Source organism: Humulus lupulus, chromosome 5 (genome assembly GCF_963169125.1).
Source record: "Humulus lupulus chromosome 5, drHumLupu1.1, whole genome shotgun sequence".
NCBI lineage: Eukaryota > Viridiplantae > Streptophyta > Magnoliopsida > Rosales > Cannabaceae > Humulus > Humulus lupulus.
Genome location: NC_084797.1, coordinates 169,084,391 through 169,104,660, shown reverse-complemented (window position 1 = coordinate 169,104,660; position 20,270 = coordinate 169,084,391). Strand labels below are relative to the sequence as shown.

General features: G+C 33.7%; 1 protein-coding gene, 1 long non-coding RNA gene and 1 pseudogene across 2 annotated transcripts; all 3 read right to left on the bottom strand.

Moving 5' to 3' along the window:
* Positions 1–3,809: 3,809 nt before the first annotated feature.
* On the bottom strand, positions 3,810–11,136 carry LOC133779666 (chromatin-remodeling ATPase INO80-like; annotated as a pseudogene).
* Positions 11,137–11,279: 143 nt separating this feature from the next.
* Positions 11,280–11,793, bottom strand: LOC133777839 (uncharacterized). Its single transcript, XR_009868863.1, has 3 exons — positions 11,658–11,793; positions 11,503–11,521; positions 11,280–11,398 (listed from the first exon to the last, which is right to left on the bottom strand). It is a non-coding gene; the product is annotated as an uncharacterized LOC133777839 (long non-coding RNA).
* A 1,049-nt stretch (positions 11,794–12,842) lies between these two features.
* On the bottom strand, positions 12,843–13,421 carry LOC133779665 (gibberellin 3-beta-dioxygenase 3-like). Its single transcript, XM_062219598.1, has one exon. It carries the CDS (start codon positions 13,419–13,421, stop codon positions 12,843–12,845), a length of 579 nt encoding a protein of 192 aa, XP_062075582.1.
* Positions 13,422–20,270: the final 6,849 nt, after the last annotated feature.

Here is a 20,270-nt window from a genome sequence, read left to right as displayed (position 1 = left end):
GCAATTGACTGACGCCGTTGACCGAGATTGAGCAATTGTGTCAGTTGGGCACTGCCACAAATGCAAGGGCATTTGCGTCAGTACTAACACTGATGGCGTTAATGGGGAAAATTTGTGTTAGTGGCAATATGACGCTGTTAACGGGGACATTAGCGTCAGTGCCCCACTGACACAAACCTTCCATTAACGTCAGTTAGGCATTGACACAAACGTTGTTAGACCCCAATAATACACAGCTTCGTCCCCAATTTCCATTTGACCTAAAAACTTCTAAAAAAATTCTCTACGCGAAAACCCTCCACACCAGCGCCGCCTCCGACTTACTTTACCCATTTTGGTGAGTTTTTTTTTATCTTATTTAACGTTAAATTGATGAATATAATATGTTTATGAAGCTTATACATGTTTTTTTTTTGTAGATTTTTTATTCTTGATGGGGGTTGGGGGTTGGGGTTTGTTTCTTTTTTTTTTTCTCTGCTTTGGTTACATTTTGCAGGAGGTGCTTGGTGGTGGTTGTTGTGAAGACTCAGGAAAAAAAGAAGAATATATATATATATATTATTTAAGTGGTGGGACCCACTTGTTTTAAAAATAAGTCAGATTTTTCTTTTCTTTTCTTTTTCTTTCTTTTTCCTTTTTCTTCCCGAGCACTTCTTCTTCTTCTTCTTCTTCTTCTTCTTCTTCTTCTTCTTCTTCTTCTTCTATTCTTTTCTTCTTTTTCTCTCTGCAACAACCCACGTCGGGGTACCACAAATTCGTTGCCGGAGTTCCCTTTTTCCTCCACGCGTCGGAGCTGGAGCACCAGTGGCCAGCAACAACCCCATCCCCAAAATCTCAGGGCCATCAGACTTAAGACGCACACGAACGGAGCAGTCAAAGTTTCGTTGTCAAAACTTTGACCGCGCTTTCTGGTGAACCCAGACCTCCGTTCGGTGAGTGGGTGGCACCTTTGGAACCAGTGTGAAGGGAGGAACATCGCCCACTAAGTCATTTCAGTCAACTTACCATTTTTCTCCGGCGAGATTTTGGGTATCTCCGTCCCTTTGGAAGCATTTTCCGGTGACACCGAAGGTCATTTGGGCAAAGGAGCTATACTTCTGTGATGTACTACTCGAGAGGATTGTTTTGATATATGCCATGCATATATTCGTTGACGTTTCCGGTACCGCTATCAACTGCTAGTGTGCACCGCTTGGGTGAGGTTTCAGAACTTGAAATTTTAAATATAGTCATAGTATATGTCGTTGGACACGATTTTGAATAAAGAATTCAATAGTGATAATCATTTGCTCATTTGATACTCGTAGGAATATCGTGATATATAGATCCAATTTAAATCACTCTAGGATAATCGTTAAGCTTGGGAGTGTCGTTTTGGGCTCGGATTGAAAATTCTTAAGAGGTAGGGACTCAACTTGACTATTGGACTTTTTTTACTCATATTGAATTGCATTAAACATATTCCAATTTTGATATTTATAAAATGTTTGAAAAATGGAAAACTTAATCTGCATGTTTTCTGTTCTGTTCTGAGGGCACTGAGTGCCAAATATATTCTTTTGTTCACTTAATTATGCAGGTTATGATTTTTGGGTTTTATACAAATGCTGTTGTTATGCTGCCCAATTTTCTAAAATAAAAAGGGAATATGTTTCTTTCTTTTCATGTTTACCTGCATTTGGTTATACCGATGAGAGCCATAGTAATCATGATTGGTTCATGTTGTTGTTTCATGACCTAGTCTCTGTATCATCATAGGTAGATCAAGTGTCCACTCACCTGTAGGTGTAAAGACCTAGCATCTGTATACAGGAAGTGTTCTGAGCCTCCCCCTTGTGGTGGTTATCAGATTCGGCTACCAGGTTTAGGATGTCGATTTTTCTATGGTGGGTAATCAGAACTAAGGATCTAGTGGACGGGGTGATGTGCACTTGTAGCTATGCTCTTATGATTATTTGTGGTTTCTCTCTATTTTGGTTTATACATGATGATGTATGTTTTGTTTTAAAAAAGCTAACCATGCAGGGGTTTTTATTGAACTTTTGAGTCCTATGTTATTAGTTGCTCTCTACTGGGCTTTATAAGCTCACCCCCTCCCATTCCAAGATCCTAGTGACGCAAATTGTGGATAAGGTGAATTATTGCTGAAGCTAATGTGTTTAGCGCCATAGTCCTATCTTTTGAACATTATGTATTTAATTTGGAACCTATCGGTCTGTATATCTAAGTTAGCTATGTAATAGTTAGAAATGAGGAATGGTGGATGCTAAGTATTATTTTGGCGTTTTATGACTTATTAAATTTAACTATTTGGTGACTACATAACTGTGGGGATATTATTGTTCTATGTATTAAGATAAATGATCCTACTTTTATCCGTAATATTTTCATATATAATGATAGGAGTTATTCCATTGTTTTGACTTATAATTATAGTAATATTTAATATAAATTAAATGATCACTTATAAAGACTATTTTCCACCGAGGGTCAAAGTTTGACCTTTGACCACCCAAGTTATGGATATTACAATCCTCCCACAGCCTAGGGCTCGGGTTGTGATAGTTGTGGTGTTCGTCAGGGTCGTGGGGGTGGCTGGGGTCGTGGGAGTGGTTGGGGTCATGGGGCTCAAGAGGGTGGCTAGGAGCAGGGGTCGCATACGGTGGCTGGCTAGGAGCTGGGTCAGTATTTGCGTAACATTTTTTTATTTTTGTAATGTAGCATTTGCGTTCGTGCCTAACTGTCACAAATGCCAAATTTTTGGCAGTTCCCCACTGATGCAAATGCCTAGAATTTGCATCAGTGGGGACCTGCTACAAATCTGGTATTTGTGACGGTTAAGTACTAACGCAAATGACAGCCTAGTTTGCGTCATGGGATTCCGCGTCACGTATATAACTAACGCAAAAACTCAATTGTGTCAGTTAGAAACTGACGCAAATTCCATTTTTTGTAGTAGTGACTCTTTGCACACTGTCATTAACCACAAGAGCTTCCACAATTGCAAGAGAGAAAGAATGGGAGAGTGAGAAACTTTGTCCAAAAGAAAGAGAAGAAGAAAAGAAGGTGAGTGGGGAGCAACTGAAGGGATAAGTGAGAGAGGAAAAAAAGTTTTATTGTAAGGATAGGCTTACAACACATGATGTTTTTTGATTCAGTTGGGACTAATACCCGTAGTCCTTTCGTGCAAAAAGTATCAGTAAAGTCTATGACCAACACTTCTTAGTGACTCGATCGAAAATATGTTTTTTGTAATAGTGTTTCATGTGATGCCCCTATTACGTCATTAGTAGAAATTATCCTAAACTTTTTAGAATATAACATTTATTATCCATGTAATTATTAGCATATCTCACTACAAGAAAAAATGCTTTTAATAACACCAAAAATGTGTTATCAAAACCTACGATAACACTTTTTGATGTGTTAAGACAGACTATGTTATCGTAGGTCAGGGTACTTTACATAACACTTTATCAGTGTTATACAGATGTGTTATTGTACTGTCAACGATAACACAATTTTTGTGTTATTTTAATATATAGATAAGTGTTGAATTATGTTATTTATAGTCGATACTATAACACTTTTTTTGTGTTATACTACACTTTAGTATAACACATTTTTTGTGTTATACTACACTTTACTATACCACAATTTTCGTATTATTGTTATATTTAGATATGTTTAAATTCTCATTATATATTTTATTTATATAACACTAATTTATACTATTATATTTTAATTTTTTTATATATTTAAATTAACTTTCTAATATATACTAGCATCAAATAAACTTAATTTTCAAATAACAAAAAGTAAAAACATTCAACATTGTATTAACAATCCACAAATTAGTTTAAAACATACAAAATATTCTTTAAGTATTCAAGGAGTCTTAAATATTCAACATAGTTAAAAGTTACTACTTTCAACACAAAATATTCTTATTGATATGACTGTCAGAATTTACAACATAACAAATTACTGCATCTACAAGGCTTGAACTTTTAGACTCTACTGGCCCAGAGGAAACCTCAATTGCTGGCAGCTTCCCATCACTAGCATTACCTGGTTGGACGTCCATAAACTCTTTGGTGGCAAATACAGCAATAAAAAAAGAAGGCTGTATAGAACACAAAGTTCAATATAAACAGTTAATGAGAAATCCCAAAATGAAACAACGGAAAATTACTTAAGAGTGATACACTTATTAACACCAGAAAACATATACAAATGTCAAAAAGTAGCACACCTAATAACGAGCAGCAACAGTGAAAAGATTGACAGTAGCAACAAATAAGTCTTCATTTTCTTTAGATTGCTCTAGTAGAATAAAGCTTACAGAATATTTCAAATCAGCAACCTAGACGGTGTATTAATTAAAATATATTAAATGAGAAACAATGGGTCAGTTGTTCAAATAAAAAAATTAATGATCAGGAAAGAAAATGGATTAACTCGAACACGCTAAACCTGTTTATCATCTAGACCAAAGCTGCTTGCAGAAAAATATGGTGGCAAGAAATCTGTTGTCATCAACAGCATTGACAGTACTTTAGTGGCACCAATCTGTATGGCCTGCATGGATAAGTTAAAATTCCTTAGTAAAATGTTGTAAAGATTGCCAAAAATATAGGAATAGCCAGTCTACATACAACCATTAAACCATAAAAGGGGTCCAAAGCATATAAAGGATACAGACAAGTTTGTCCCAGGCTGTGTGCTCAGCACAATTTCTCATTAATAATGATGGAAACCTTGCACTTAATGCCATAGTCAATCTATAATTAGATTCATTTTACATGAATAGACTTTCACGTTTTAGCATGGGGATACACCAATTGAAGTCAAGCATGACGAAACAAATGCAAGTAAAACTATGCCATATCCATCCCGTCAATATCAAACAATGAGGTTCACTTATGATATGAAACTATGAGCCATGATTGATACCAACAAAATAGATACACACTAAAGATATGCCAAGGTCCAATATAAAGAGGTAGAGACTAACATTTGGTAGGACCTAATTCAAGAAGAGTAATATGTTTGACTATATTTGGATCACCCTCTGAATATATATACATACATATATATAAAAAAGAATTAAAATCTCAAAATTAAGATTAGTATCCAAATTCAATCCTATTTAAACTTTCGAAAATTAATTCTCAGCATAAAAACCATATATATACAAAAGAATAAACTAAAGGGAACAATGCTAGATACAATGTTATATCTATATATATATATATAAATAGATAGATTGAAAGTAAAGGAAACCAGGAAACCAGACCTATGCAACTCAGGAGAAAAAGAAAGGGAAAGGACAATTCATACTAACTAATTTATCACCCTATATTCCATAAGAAGAACCAATGTGAAGAAACAATTCATACAGTTCGTACTAACTCCTATCCCCATTTATTTCTTCTCTAAAGACCTAGCAAGGTTAATTCCTTTCTGTAAAGTCCAATACAAACACAGCATTGATGTGTAAATAGCTTTGGCAAAATTCTCTCTGTGATAGGTAACCAACAGGGCATCAAGTATGGCATCCAAATTAACAAGTAGAATGTGAATATGGCTGTTAGAGGTCCTTTATGAAGCCCATGCTATTCCTCTTATTCTCCCAAAGTTTCTCTTTCTTTCTAAGTTGGAAGTGGGAAATGTGTTTAGAGTTAGGTTATGGGAAACAAGACAAATAAAAACAGGGAAAAAAAAAACAAAAGTGGAAACAAACAAATTACCCTGTTTCTTTAACTATCCCAGGTCATCTGGGTTTGGCTTGCTAAGCTTTAACTGTAACACAAATAAGAATATTGTTAGAGAATTTTGGAAAAAATTCAAAAAAATTGAGTACTATTAAATGCTAGCTGACTTACCATAGCAACAGCACCACCAGTAGTGCGGCAAAATCGTCTTAATTCAAATTTTGAACTAATTTTCAAAACCATAAGCCTGCAAGGAAAAAGTCCCAAATTAAATTATGAGATATGCTAAGAAAAATCTTAATAGAATAATAAAAACTTGAAATTCTTTGACAGATTTCATAAAAGATCAAAAGCATTTAGATATGTACAACCACTCACATACACACCCAACCACTAGAGATAACCTTGAGTGGCCTATAGTATTTGAGTTTATAATAAGATTTTATGCATATCAAAGAAAAATTTCATCAATATTTTTGCATATCAGGTAATATTGCTATAGTATCTATAATATTATAAAAACTCAGTCCTGATTTAAACCATATATAATGAATGGGATTAACCTCTCCAATACGCGGGCTCACAAAATTTAGGTCTTCTTGCAACCCTTTTAATGGTGGATCATAAGAGTCTATAAATTGAACCGGCCTGTAATCAAAAAAAGAAAGGAAAAAAAAATTAAGGCTCACGAGTCATAAGCAGGAAAAAGATACCAGAACAAACTGTACTGATGCAACTGATTTGTAAATGCTAGTATTAGCATAGTCCATGAAACACCACCATATCTAAACTATATTGTTGCAATGACAAAGACCTTGGGCAAAACAGGCTTACTCATTCAGTAGTGCACCTACACCAGTAAGAGTGTTTTCATTCATATATATTCGCAACTGTCTTCACTTTTATTAATAAGAAACAACACACTCTAAATCGTGTTGGAAACATTATTGCACATATAAATATAATAAGAAGACAAAGAAACTTGTCATCACCCATCATATTAAGAACATCAATGTATAGTTGTGTCAATTTGTAAAAACATGTGCTCTTCATTTTTAAGCAGAAGAAATAAAGTTTATATTCTAGTAGAAAAAGATCATTGAGCTTTCATATCACAAGAAAGCTTAAAAGAATTATACATAACCTATAGGATTGTCATTATTATATATGAGTATATCTCATACGGCAGATTAACACGAGCTCAACCAATTCCCACAGACCATCAAGCATTTGTAAACAATGATGATAATAATAATAAATGTAATTGTAAAAATAAAAAATTACCGATAATAAAAATCACAATCTCGATCATCTCTTGACATGGCATGCAAAAGGTTGTACATTTGTAGCATCATCAAAAGAGATCCATAAAATTTGTAGAGAGACAGAGAGAGAGAAAAAATAAAATTTCAAATTTAGTTACCTTCTCTGAGAAAAGATTAACACGAACAAACAAACAAAAGAGATCCATAAATGCATGTAGTATAAGTGCATTTTGATGGGGCTGCAAAATACTGTGCCAAGTTATTAGAGATATCATGTATAAAATACAATTAGTTTAATTTCCCAATAATTCACAACCAAAAACAAGGTAATGATTTATCTTTCTAATATTCCTGATGCATATGACCATCAAACTATCTTTATGGAACACAATAATCAAAAGGCCATGGAATGAAGCATATAGATATTGATCTCCATCTACAGATTAAATTTAAAAGGACAAATTAATAAGTTTCTTTTATCTGTTTAAAAGTAAACTATTAACACATTCAAAAGGCTGTGTCCTTTCATTATTGTTAAGGCCCTTCAATTAACCTTTAACAAACTTTCCACCTTTGCCATGATGTGCATCACTATTTTTTACTCCCATGATTTGCATGTATGACCAGAGGTAACTCTCTTGAGCTATAAAACATTTGAGACTTGAGTCTGTTAAAGATATACTACCTGAGTCAAGTTTGAACATCCTAATTATAACATCAAACTACCAAAAGGTAAAAGAAATTGAGACTCACCAACAAAGTAATAACAGTACTGCTTAAATCCAATATAAGCCTCAAAGCTTGTTCTCGAAAAGCCATCAGGTCAAAATATACACATATTAATCATAGTTAATTTGATGTCAAAATATTATAAAATAAGCTGAATAAAAATTTTCAACAATATCTAATGGATTTTCATAGTTCAAACTCCAAATAAGCTGAATAATTCATAAAATTTAGTTTAGTTTAGAAAATTCATTAAAAAATTAAAAAAATAAAGACACCAGTTAGAGTGTCTTTGACTGTTTGACAGTCCAAAACCACAATGGCACTTACAAGACCTGATGAAAAAGACACCAGTAGTACTGTTTTGTTTCAAATAAAAATAATGTTGCATAAAAGATGCTTACCAATCGGTTAAGCTAGTGCTCATTCAAAGTACCACCATGTTCTGCATGGCTCTCAATTCTGCACGTGATAAAATATAGTTAATAAGAATACATAGCGCATAGGAAATTTTAACTATTTGTCAGTTATGTCAGAAAACTTAAAAAATTAGGCATACCCTTTAGAAAACCACTCATTAAACTGTTCGTGACTATCAAATAAGGTTGGCATAATGAAATGTAGTAAGGCCCACAACTCTGCCATATTATTTTGGATTGGAGTGCCAGTAAGCAGAAGCCTATTTCGGCAATTAAAACTAAGCAGTGTCTTCCATCTTATACTGTCCAATCACAAGCAAGACAACAAAAAAGTATGAGTACAGAGAATTAAAAATAGAAAACAACCATTCAGAAAGTAAAGGGATTCAGGAAGATAGATATACTATATAGCTTGTAAACCAAATAAAGATAAGACACAAGCACCTCAGCAACATGACCACTAACGTACAGTTCACAGGAATAACTTCTTTCATTAAACCTTCTTCCAAATCAATAAAATGTCTATTGTTAATCTTTAACCAAGCACATCAATTTACAATAAAATCAAGCTTAAGACTATCAGATAAGGAGAAAACAATCGGCACCATTGAAATAAAAAAATTTCCTCTTTTCTAAAGGCTGCGCATCTATCTTGCTTGGCTGCAATTATGACAATTAAATGTTAGCACAAACTACAAAGTACACTGACATGAATGATTTGAATCAAACCTGTTTGAACTTTTAATTGCTTGGGCTTCATCCAACACCATATATTGCCATTTCACCCGCCGAAAGTACTTCTCATCAGAAACAAGTAGCTGATAGCTGGTGATAAGAATGTGAAACCCAGCATCCCTGGAAGAGAAGGAAAAAGTAATTACATTGAAAAATATCTCAGCCCTTGACTAGAAATTAAAATGCAAATAGGACACAAGAAGACAAATGAAAGCCAAAATGCTTCTTTTACCAAATCACCAATGATCTTCGAAAATACAACAGAACTAAAGATGCTTACCTGCGGTATAGTGTCTTCGGGTTGATTTTTTTCCTCAGAACTGTACAGTCCTGAAGCCCACCCCAATATGGAAGAGTTTTCAAGTCAGGGTAAAAGCGGGTAATTTCATCTGCCCAATTGTTCAATACAGATGCAGGAGCAACAACAAGAAAAGGTCCCCATATATTTTTATCCTGAATTAAAAATAGAAATTTAAAAAATTAAAGTTAGAATCCCAAGTTACACCAAAGAAAAGTCAGACACCAAGCTGAGTAATTACTTCCGCTAGATGAGCCAAAAATGCCATAGCCTGAATGGTCTTTCCAAGGCCCATCTCATCAGCAAGAATGCCATTCAAACCCTACAAATGACAAAACTTCCCAAATAAACAGTCGGAAAAAGAAGAAAAATAAAAAACAGAAAGGAGAAATTATATGTATAATTTAAATATGTGTTGCATTTATCAACCTGCTCATAACAATTGACCAGCCACTGAAGACCTTTCAGCTGATATTCTTTAAGGGTGCCTCTAAACAACAGTGGTGTTTGAACAGTTGATGTCACTGGCATGGTGGAACTGCAAAATTAGAAACATAAATTATATCAAATTGAGAAAAACACTTTACCCCACTAATTTGTTCTAAACAAGAATAGAAATCTGAGAAAAACAGATCAAAACAAAACTTACGGATGGAGTAGATCTATGTTACTAGCTCCTGCAACCTCCTGTGGAGCCTCAGGTTCACTAGTTTGCCGCAGCTTCATACATTCATTATCAAATGCACTTGTCAGTTTTTTCTGCTTAGAAACTGCATCTTGCGCAGCTTTCAAGGCCTCTTTCTTTAGTTCAGCCTCTTCAGGATCATCTTCCTCAACCTTCCCAGCATCAACAGAGATAATATGCTCTTCTTGTTCATTGGTTTCCTCATCCCCCATAAGTGTAGTTTCAGATGGCTGAGTGCTCGACTTGTTCTGCATGAAGTGGCTGTAAAGCTCAATTTGTTGAATAAGAAAATTCAGCCTTTGTTGTTGCCTCTTTGCTTCTCGAAGCTCCTGCTCACTCCTTAGGGCTTCAGCAGCTTCTCTTTCCTCCTTTTTCCTCAATTCTGCCTGCAAAAAAAAATAATAAATAAATAAATAATTCCAGTCCAGCTTATAGTTGACATTGGAAAAATTCTTCAATGACTTTTTAGAACAATTGAAGGCAAATCAAGAATATATTTTAACTGTAATCAATGTACTCCCATTAAAAAAATTGAAAGTTACCATCTCCTTATCCACTCTCTTCCAGAAAAGCAGCATGTCCCTAGCTATCTTCCTTGTGCGAATCGGAGCACCCTTCATCAATTTAAGTGATCTACTCACTTTCAATTTCACCTGGTAAAGAAAATAATGATAGATAAATAAAGCATAGCTTCAGGATATTACACTATAGCACAAAGGCCTCACTAAGATCGCAATAACAAAATTAAAAGTTACTTTCCAAAATGCTACTAGAAATCGAAATATGAGATGCTTCAGAGAGAGAATGTTTGCTTTCCTCTCTTTGACAATTTTCTGAAACCCTCTTGGCATCAATTAGTTGCTTCCTATGAAAAGCTGTAAAATTCCTATGATGCTTTGGCATGTCTCTTCTTACAATATTGACCCATACTTTTCCAATTTTCTCCATTTCCTCCCTCTCAATCACAGAAGGATCTTTCTTCACCTTTTGCTTTTTAGGCAAGCTTCTTTCAATTATCTGCAGCACAAATAACAACACTTTGATTAAGAACCCATACTTAGAAAAGGAGCAATTGCACACCAGCCCCCTCCCATCCCATATAAACTAGCGTAATTTAACATTCAAAAGTGAAGGAGATAAAAACCTCATATGTATCGCCTTTCTCTAGAACTTTAACATAGTAGACCTGTAAAACAACACCCTCAGACAAAATAGACCGTTTTATATTTCCAGTTTTACGGAGTTCTTAAGGAAATTCTGCTATAATGCATGAAAGAAAACCTACACACATCTACTTAATTTATCTTGACAAGTATAAACATTACCAAGCCTATTCAAGAAGTAGCAACCTCAAGATATCAACCATTGAAATTGCAACTCCTGGAAAAACAGAAAAGGTATTTACCTCAACGTATAGAACACTAGACTTATCCTGCGGTTTTCTCCTTGATCAAAGCAGATTTTCCAACATTAGGAACCCCAACAACCATAACAAGCAGAGTTGGCTCTTTCAATATCGCTTCCTTCAATTTAAACTCCACCAGCTCAAGAAGCTTCAGTACATACACGCATATACATTACACCCCATTAAAATCAACAGAACACGAAAGCAAAACACTATTAAGGAGTAAGAACAAATTGAAGAAAACTTACTTACCTTCCTAACAGAAGTCTTACTGTGTGCATTTATGGGAATACAATCTTGTTGGAACGATTCAAAATGACGAACCCATTTCTACAAAAATGAAGTCCAATAAACAGAAATAACAATAATGGATAATAAATAAATAAATAAAAAATGAAAATGATTACCGGCATGATATTGGGATTGGCAAGGTCCTGCTTATTGAGAGCAATAATGCGTCGTTTGGCGGAGAGGTGAGATTGAAGGTCCTGGTTGGCAGACGACAGGGGAATTCGAGCGTCGCGGACCTCAACGACAAGGTCAGCTTGCTTGAGTCGATCGCAAATGGCGCGGGAGGCTGCGGCCATGTGACCAGGGAACCAATTGATAACTCCACCGCCGGCGTTGACCCCCATTTCTCCTAAACCCTTCTTCACGAATTTCTTTACACCCATCTTTTTGTTTTAGCTAGAAAACACTGTGAAGTGGTCAAGTCTATATTCGAACGGGTTTGGCGAATGAATAAATTAGCAGTTAGTCGAAGCTAGAGGAAGGGTGGTGGCAGCTGCCGAGTCGAGGTGGTAGTGACTGTGAAAGAATGAAGGTGGAAAGAGAAGAGAAGAGAGATAGGTCTACGGGAAAGACCGAGAGAGTACGAGAGAGAAAGACCGAGAGAGACCAGGAAGAGAAAGAAAGAAAGATTGAAGAATTGAGTATAGGGGAAATGGGTACACAGGAAAGGTAGAAAAAACTATTTGGCGCCTGAAATTTTTACCTTGCCGCCTGAAATTTGCCTCATATACAATAACTCTTTTTAAATACTATTATAATTATTATAATGATGTGTTATGGTAATGAGTGTTTGGTGTAGTGTCTAGACATGATGGATAATTCATTATTTTTCTTGTTTAGTTTTCACCTACTTTCTAAAGTCACAATGTGTACGTAATTTTTAATTATACCATAATTTTTGGGTTCAAAGTCTCCACTTATTGTGAACTTTCTAGGAAACATTGGTTCTCATCATAAAATTTATAAAAAAGAAGACATTTTCCTACATAATATTAGGTATTTTTCATACAAGAAAATTTATGTTTGATTAAACATCTGATAATGGTTGGTTTTGTTTCAACAAATAAAAATTCTGAAATTTTTTAAGTGAAATAAATAAATTTAGTGATATTTATCTAAAATACCAAATGTTTTAGAATGTAAAACAGTTAAAAATAAAATTCCACAAATCATTTGAACTTGTACCACTCATAAGAAAAAGCGACCAAAGAAAAGATCACAAATTTTATTAAGGTTTGAAAAACAGGGAAGAAGGATCGAAGAGATGAAAGGGTGCAACAATTTCAAGATGAATGAACGACCTAAACAACATCATTCTTGATAAACTCAAGTGCCATATTAAAGTGGGTTGCCTTAATATCAAGATATTCGTTCCATGTCACTGAACGATATAGAGGCGGATGATGAAGATCAGTGAGTTGAATAAATGGTGATATCGTCACATCTTTTGGTGGGCCATAGAAGTTTGCCATTGAAATTCGATGATGTGTCTTGTTCACAACGGCACGATGAAGCACACTCTTAAAACGTCCATTAGACAAAATTTGCATCAAATCTCCAATATTGACAATGAGTGCATATTTGAGTGGATGCACTGACACCCACCCCATCCCTTCCTTGTAGACTTGGAGGCCAATAGTACTGTTGCTTTGGTATAGTAAAGTGAGCAATGATGTGTCCGTGTGAGCAGCCAAGCCAATGGCTTTTGTCGGATCCGGACAAACTGGGTATGAGTTCAACTGAAGTGGACCATGTGGATTCTTCCACCCTTTTTTGGGCTTAACATATTTAGTATCTTCTTGGGTTAAGCCGAGTGACCCGAACATCAAGTCCACCATAGTTTCAGATAAACTGTTCATCTCATTTTGGCACGTTTCCATTACATTGCTGCAAGTAGCAGTAAGAATAACAATGATCGATTATTACATTTCCAGAAACGAGAAAACCAGTCACAAAATTCACATTAATATAATGCAAGATGTAATGAAAACCAATCCATGCTAGAAAAACACAAAATATTTTTAGTGTAATTTTCATAGAAATCTCTGTCTTTTATATTTTTCTTGTAAAAAGACATTATATTTATCATAATAATACTATATATTATGATAGAAAAAATGCCAATAGTAGGATTTTGTGCTTTTGAAAATATCATATTGCGCACGTACATACATATAAATGCTAATCATTTACTATAATTAATAATCAACAATAGATAAATATTTGTATAATTTGCATATGATGATCCATATTTAATTTAGGTGGAAGCAATAAAAGAAGATTTTATCGTTACTTATATTTTTTTAAAAATAATAAAATCATTATACAAGTTACAGAATTTTTAAATGACATGATCACTTTAATTTTATGCGTTGAAAAATAGGTATAATTTAATTTGACGCATTAAAATTGAACAAAGAGATTTTTTGTTCTTCTGTTTCTTCAGGAGAACTTTGCGTAGTTTCCTTCAAGGATATCGATATATATATATAGCAAGGTTAAAAGAAAGACGTGCAGCGGGCAAGTCGATACGCGGACTAACCAACCGATCAGTGAAACCAACGTTGATTATATCAACATTAATTAATTTTGTTTTATGAGAGGACATATCAGCTTTTGTTGTTTGTTATAGATAAAAATGTGATTACATGCACAACAGGTAATTAGATACTTTAAATAATGTGCCTTGTGAAACACAATGGATGGACATGGTCGGGTCATATATTGGGTGAAAAAAGAGAACCAAATAATGCAATGAATTAATAAATTTTATGGGGTACCAGAAGTAATCACGTTGATCATGATCGTGTGGCCATAGTTTGGAAACATGTTGCTCAGGCGGCCCAAGGATCGTGAACCCCTCGGACCACACTCTCTTTGGATGTAAAGACGACATTCGGGAGGTCCCGTACCCAGTCATGCTATTGTGTGATCGAATGGCCCGGAGCTTCTGATCGAACGGTAGAGAAAACAATTTGTGACTCTGGAGCTCAGCTTCATGGAGTAGTTGAGAGGGAACACCATGGTTGGTGAGCTGAAAAATACCCCATTTCTCACATGCATGTTGTATGAGAGAGATGGCATTTGGGTCGGAAAGATCGACTATGGGTATTGACTCAGAGGTCGTGAAGAGGTTATTATCAGGAGGGGTCACCACCCATGTGTGGGACTCAGGTAATTTGGATACTGATTTGAAGTCGATTGGGATGATGCGACGATGATAATCATCATCATCACTAGTATTGGGACAATTGGATTTGGTTTTCAAAGAATACCCTGAGATTGACATATTGTTGGTGCAAGGAAAAGTGTTTAATTTTACTCGAATCTGGTGTTTAAACTCTCTCTTTCTCTGTAACCAAAACTAAAGGGTAGAAGATTGTGTGTTTCTAATGAGAGACAAAAACAATTTCTTTTCTTCGCTCATTTCATGTTTCGACAGTTGTAATCTTCTCTAAACATTTGAAGGTACAATTGGGTCTTATTTATAAGGCACCGAAACTATATATAATGTTGAAGTTTAAGGTTGCAATTTCTAGAAAAATATATTTATTATATAAATAAAGACCAATGATAATGATAATGATGAGAAAGATTGTGTGGCATCAGACTAATCAGTAATTTGAATTCTAAAGAATCACCATCATTTTCAATTATTTTATTTAGTAAGGAAATTTAAGTTGAGAATTCTCCATGCCATGGGAGAATCAAATCTTGTTGTAGCTTATTCAAATAGTAGAGTAACTACCAATTTTGATAGAAAGGTACATCATAAATCATGTATATGGACTACTTTTTTTTTCCTTCTGTTTTTATAGAGAAAATTATAAATCCTCCACAATATTGAAGGTACGTTTACTAATTAGCGGGCAGTATATATACATATAAATATATTTATTTATTTTAAATTATAAGGAATTACCATATATATTTTTCTTTATTATACAAGTAAGGAATTTAAGTTGTAAATTCTTCATGTTAATTATATGGAACAAGTTCATATATCAAATTCTATAGCTTATCCAATGATTACCAATTTTTTTGGAAATACATGTATCAGGATTAACTTGTGCTTTATTTTCTTTTTTTATCGAGTCCAGAGAATCATCCGAATCATAAATTCCTTCATAATATAGAACGTTAATTAAGTAGCAATATATATGTGATGCATGCACCACAAAGAAGCAATATTAATATTAATATATATATTTATATATATAAACGTTTACGAAAATAACTAATATATATATCAACTTTGGATGGAAATACAGTCAACATGCCATCCATGTTCTGTGCAAAAAAGTACATAATAGTTGAGTTGATATATTTTTTTTCTTATTCACACTTTAATTCAAAAAATTAACGAAGATTATAGTACTGTCATAAAAGGATTGTACATATTTAATTACAATATCAAATCTTGAATCTTGAGATAATGAAAAAAAAGACAGAATCCAATGAAATTTCATGGTTAAATCATGGTAATCTTCAAAATTAAATCATTAGTGATTATCTACAATAGAAATTACTAATTCTTATGTGGACATTAACTATATTTGGCATTATTTAGTATTGTATTAAAATTTGGGTTTCTTTCATAATTATGGATTTTTTTTATATTGTTTTACATTAAGATGGATTTTTTTTATAAAATTAAGTAAAATATGGAAATAAGAAGTGAACTTCCAAATATGGAAACACTTTGTCTCATAATTTCCAAATTCTTCTCCACCTTCCTATTCTTCCATCGGATGAATTCTCCTACACTAATCACCTCCATCAGAGTCAATCAAGACGAGTCTCTTATTTCGGTGACTCTCATTCGACTCCGGTGGCACTTCGATCCCTTGACCTTGGTGATGCCTCTCTTGTTCCTGCAATTCCTCCTATCGCTTGAGGTTGCTGAATCTCCATCATGTTCAAAAGTAAAACATTAGCCAAGATCTAACTCATCCTTTTTCTCTTTTCTTTGTACTTTTGTAATGTCTCAAATTTGCTAATAAGACTTAGTAACTTGATTAGTGTGTCGAGATAACATAATTGGATTTATATGTGAAATTAATTGAATAAATGTGTGATTATGTGGCATACATGATTTATATGGTGATATGAGTATATATGCATGTTAATGTGTATTAAATATGCATGTGAGCCCATTTTTATTAATAAAGGCATATTTGTAATATTGACTAGTTGATGGTATAAATGTAGTTACACTACAACAAAAAAGGCAATTTGCGTCAGTTTATAACTGCCACAATTGAGTTTTTGCGTCAGTTTAATATGTGACGCAATTGCCCATGACGCAAACCAAAGTAGCATTTGCGTCAGTTGGGCACTGTCACAAATCTGGCATTTGTGGCAGTACCCCACTAACGCAAACACCAGGTATTTGTGTCAGTGGGGCACTGTCATAAATCTGGCATTTGTGGCAGTGCCCCACTAATGCAAATGTCTGGCGTTTGCGTCCGTGGGACACTGCCACAAATGCCAGATTTGGGACAGTGCCCAACTGACGCAAACGCTAGAAGTTTGTGTCAGTGAGCCACTGCCACAAATGTTAAAAACAGATATTTTTTGCGTCAGTTGGGAACTATCACATAAAGTATTAACCAAGGAAATTGCAAATGTTTATGCCAATTTCCCTGACCTATTTTGATTAAAAAACAGCAGCAGAAACAGAAAAAATAGCAGCGGAAACAGAAAAAACAATTATATAAATTTTTTAAACATTTATCTAAAGTTAACTTTTATGATCAAATCTACAAAAGTAATTCAGATTTCAATGTTAATCTATGTATATAGGTAGTCTTGTGTTCTAAATTTCTAAGTATTAAACCTCATTTAACTAAAATTTCCTCACCAACTTGCTTAATTGCTAAGCAAGACATCCCAAAACTAATTCAGCCCACTCATCCCATACCTCGTTGATTTCGTCAGCCGAATATGGTGCCGTATTCGTAAACTAATTAGAAAATATTAAAAATAATAAGTTAGAAACCATCCAAATAAAATCATGAACGATAATTTAAATTAAAACTAAAAGGTAAAACAATACCTCATTTTTCAAGTAGGCCTTTGGTCTATGCTGTGAAATCAACTCTCTAGCAAACTTCATAATGTAAAAGCCACACTCGGTTGGCCCAGTTTGGTTTCGACACTATTACAACATAGTTATACAAATTTAAGTATTATATTTAGCAAGTGATTATAACAAAAATATGTCAAAAACTTTAATACGATAAGTAATATAAAGAAAAATATAACTTAAAAAAACAATCAGTTTTAATATATACTTATTTAACCAATTAAACCCAAAATTTAAAAATAATTTTAAAAAGTTAACAAAATATAAACAAAAATGTACTAATAATAATCAAACTAAACAATTAATAAAACGAAACTTATACAAAATATATACATTAATATATATATACTCATTTACATAAGTAAATTCGAAATTTAATTAAATTTTAAAAAAAAGTTAATAAAAAATAAAATATTAAAATGCAAAGTTTAAACCTAAAAAAATTTCATAATCATTAATATAAAACTATCTAAAAATTAAAAATTCGAAATATAGTCAATTTATAAAAAAAAAAATTCACAAAAATTAAATTTAAATCATAAAAATTAATAAAATTACACTTACTTGTGGTAATTGAGCAATGTAGGTTCTTGAAGTAGAAAACCCCAAACAACCAATAAAGATTATGGGTTTTCAAACTATAATCTTCAAAAAACAAAATCTATACAAAAAATTAAAAAAAAACTATATATAAGTTTCATAAACATATATAAATCATTATTTTGACATTAAAATTGAAAAAAAAAAAAAAAAAGGCTAAAAACGTACCTAAATGAGTAGAACTTCGATTGGGCATCGCCGGTTTATGAAGGAAACGGTTCTGAAATTTTTTGAGTGAAATGGGGCTCAGCTGGGGACGATATGGGTTTATTAAAAATGAGGCCCAGTTGCGCCAGTGCCCCACTGATGCAAACGATCCCATTAAACAGCATCAGTGTACGTTATGACGCAATTGGACCCTCATTTGTGGCAGTGTCCAACTGCCACAAATGCTAATTCTTGGTCAACAGCGTCACTCAACTACGTTGACTGACGTGTTTGACCGACACAATTGCCTTTTTTTTGTAGTAGTGTTATATGTGTTATATGATTGAGACCACATTATTATGTAGATATATTTGCAATATTCAGCTCGAGCCGATCCTAGTGAGTGGGTTACTGGAAAAGTCACAACGGGGTCAAATACGTGGCTCGGGGTGAGCCTACGGGTATTTTGGAAAACTTAGTGCATAGTTGAAATTTACTGGGTAATGGGTCGTTATTTGGTAAGTGTTGGGTATGTCAGGATTAATTAGGAATTTATAGTGCAATTTTAGGATTAGCGGGAAACGTGGCTAATGACCATTTTGCCCTTGAGGGCATTGAAGGGAAACTTTTGGATGAGGGGTATTATGGTGTTTTTCTAGCCTTTGTTGAGCTTAGTTAGATTAGAGTGCCCTAGAAACTAAGGAAAGCAAAAGGAAAAACAATCACTCTCAGCTCGCATATTTTCTCTCTCTCTCTCTCTCTCGTTCATCTCTCCCTCTCTCTTGAATTATTGGGAAGCCTTAGGTTTTTGAGGAGGAAGGCTTAAAAAGTGAATCTTTGAATTGAGATATAAAATCTAGGAACATGATTAGAGGTAGCTGGAGGTTGTGATATTATTAAGGTAAGATTTATGCCCTAGTTTTGAGAGAATTTTTGTTATGGTTTAAGTGTTTTCTTTAGGTTTAAACTTTATGTAATGACCCAACTATTTCTAAGACCTTGGACCATTAAAACTACTAGACATGACTACTATTTTGGGAAACATACATAAGAAAGAACATAACTTGATTTAAAACCCAAAATATTGTACCAATACAAAATAAGGTAAGAATATAAAATAAAATGTGATATGGTATGAGATCTTATTGTTTATAAAACATAAAACTAAAAATTTAATTGTTTAAATACTAATTGCGGAAATACATGAAAACATAATTTAAAAGACTAAAAATAACTTCATCCTCGATCGCCACGCAGTCCATTCATTCCATTCTTCCTTAACACACAAGCCAAGCTTCCATGAATCCTTCCGCCTTCCATAATCATTTTCTTGCATCACACTAAAAATAAAGGAATGAGCCTAATGTCCAACAAGGAAAACATACTAAAAGCATACATCATAAATCATAAACAAAAGACTATATCATAATCATATACTATAAAACATATGACTATAAAAATATATATCATATAGGACTACAATATTAATGGTCATTAACTCATTAACATGACATGTGATAAACTATATAGGTCATCTGTCTACTAATCGAGGTAGGTTAGATCACATGGTAGTATATGATAACCCATTAAGGTCCTCTACTAGGCGAGGTAAGGTAAATCATAACTCTAACCCATGAAAATGATAAATAATCTTGGGGTTTGCTATCTAAGCAACTATAAGCCCCAAATGACTGCAAGAGATATTTATGCATATATATACATATCATAACATAAAACATATAATAACATAAACATAAACATATATATTAATCTATCCTATTTTTCTTACCAAAAGCCGAGATATTTGGGAACAAGAACGGGATTAGAACACTCCTAAAAACCAACAACAAAGAATGGTGTGTATCTCTAAAGAATAAAGATGAAAAGAAAACTA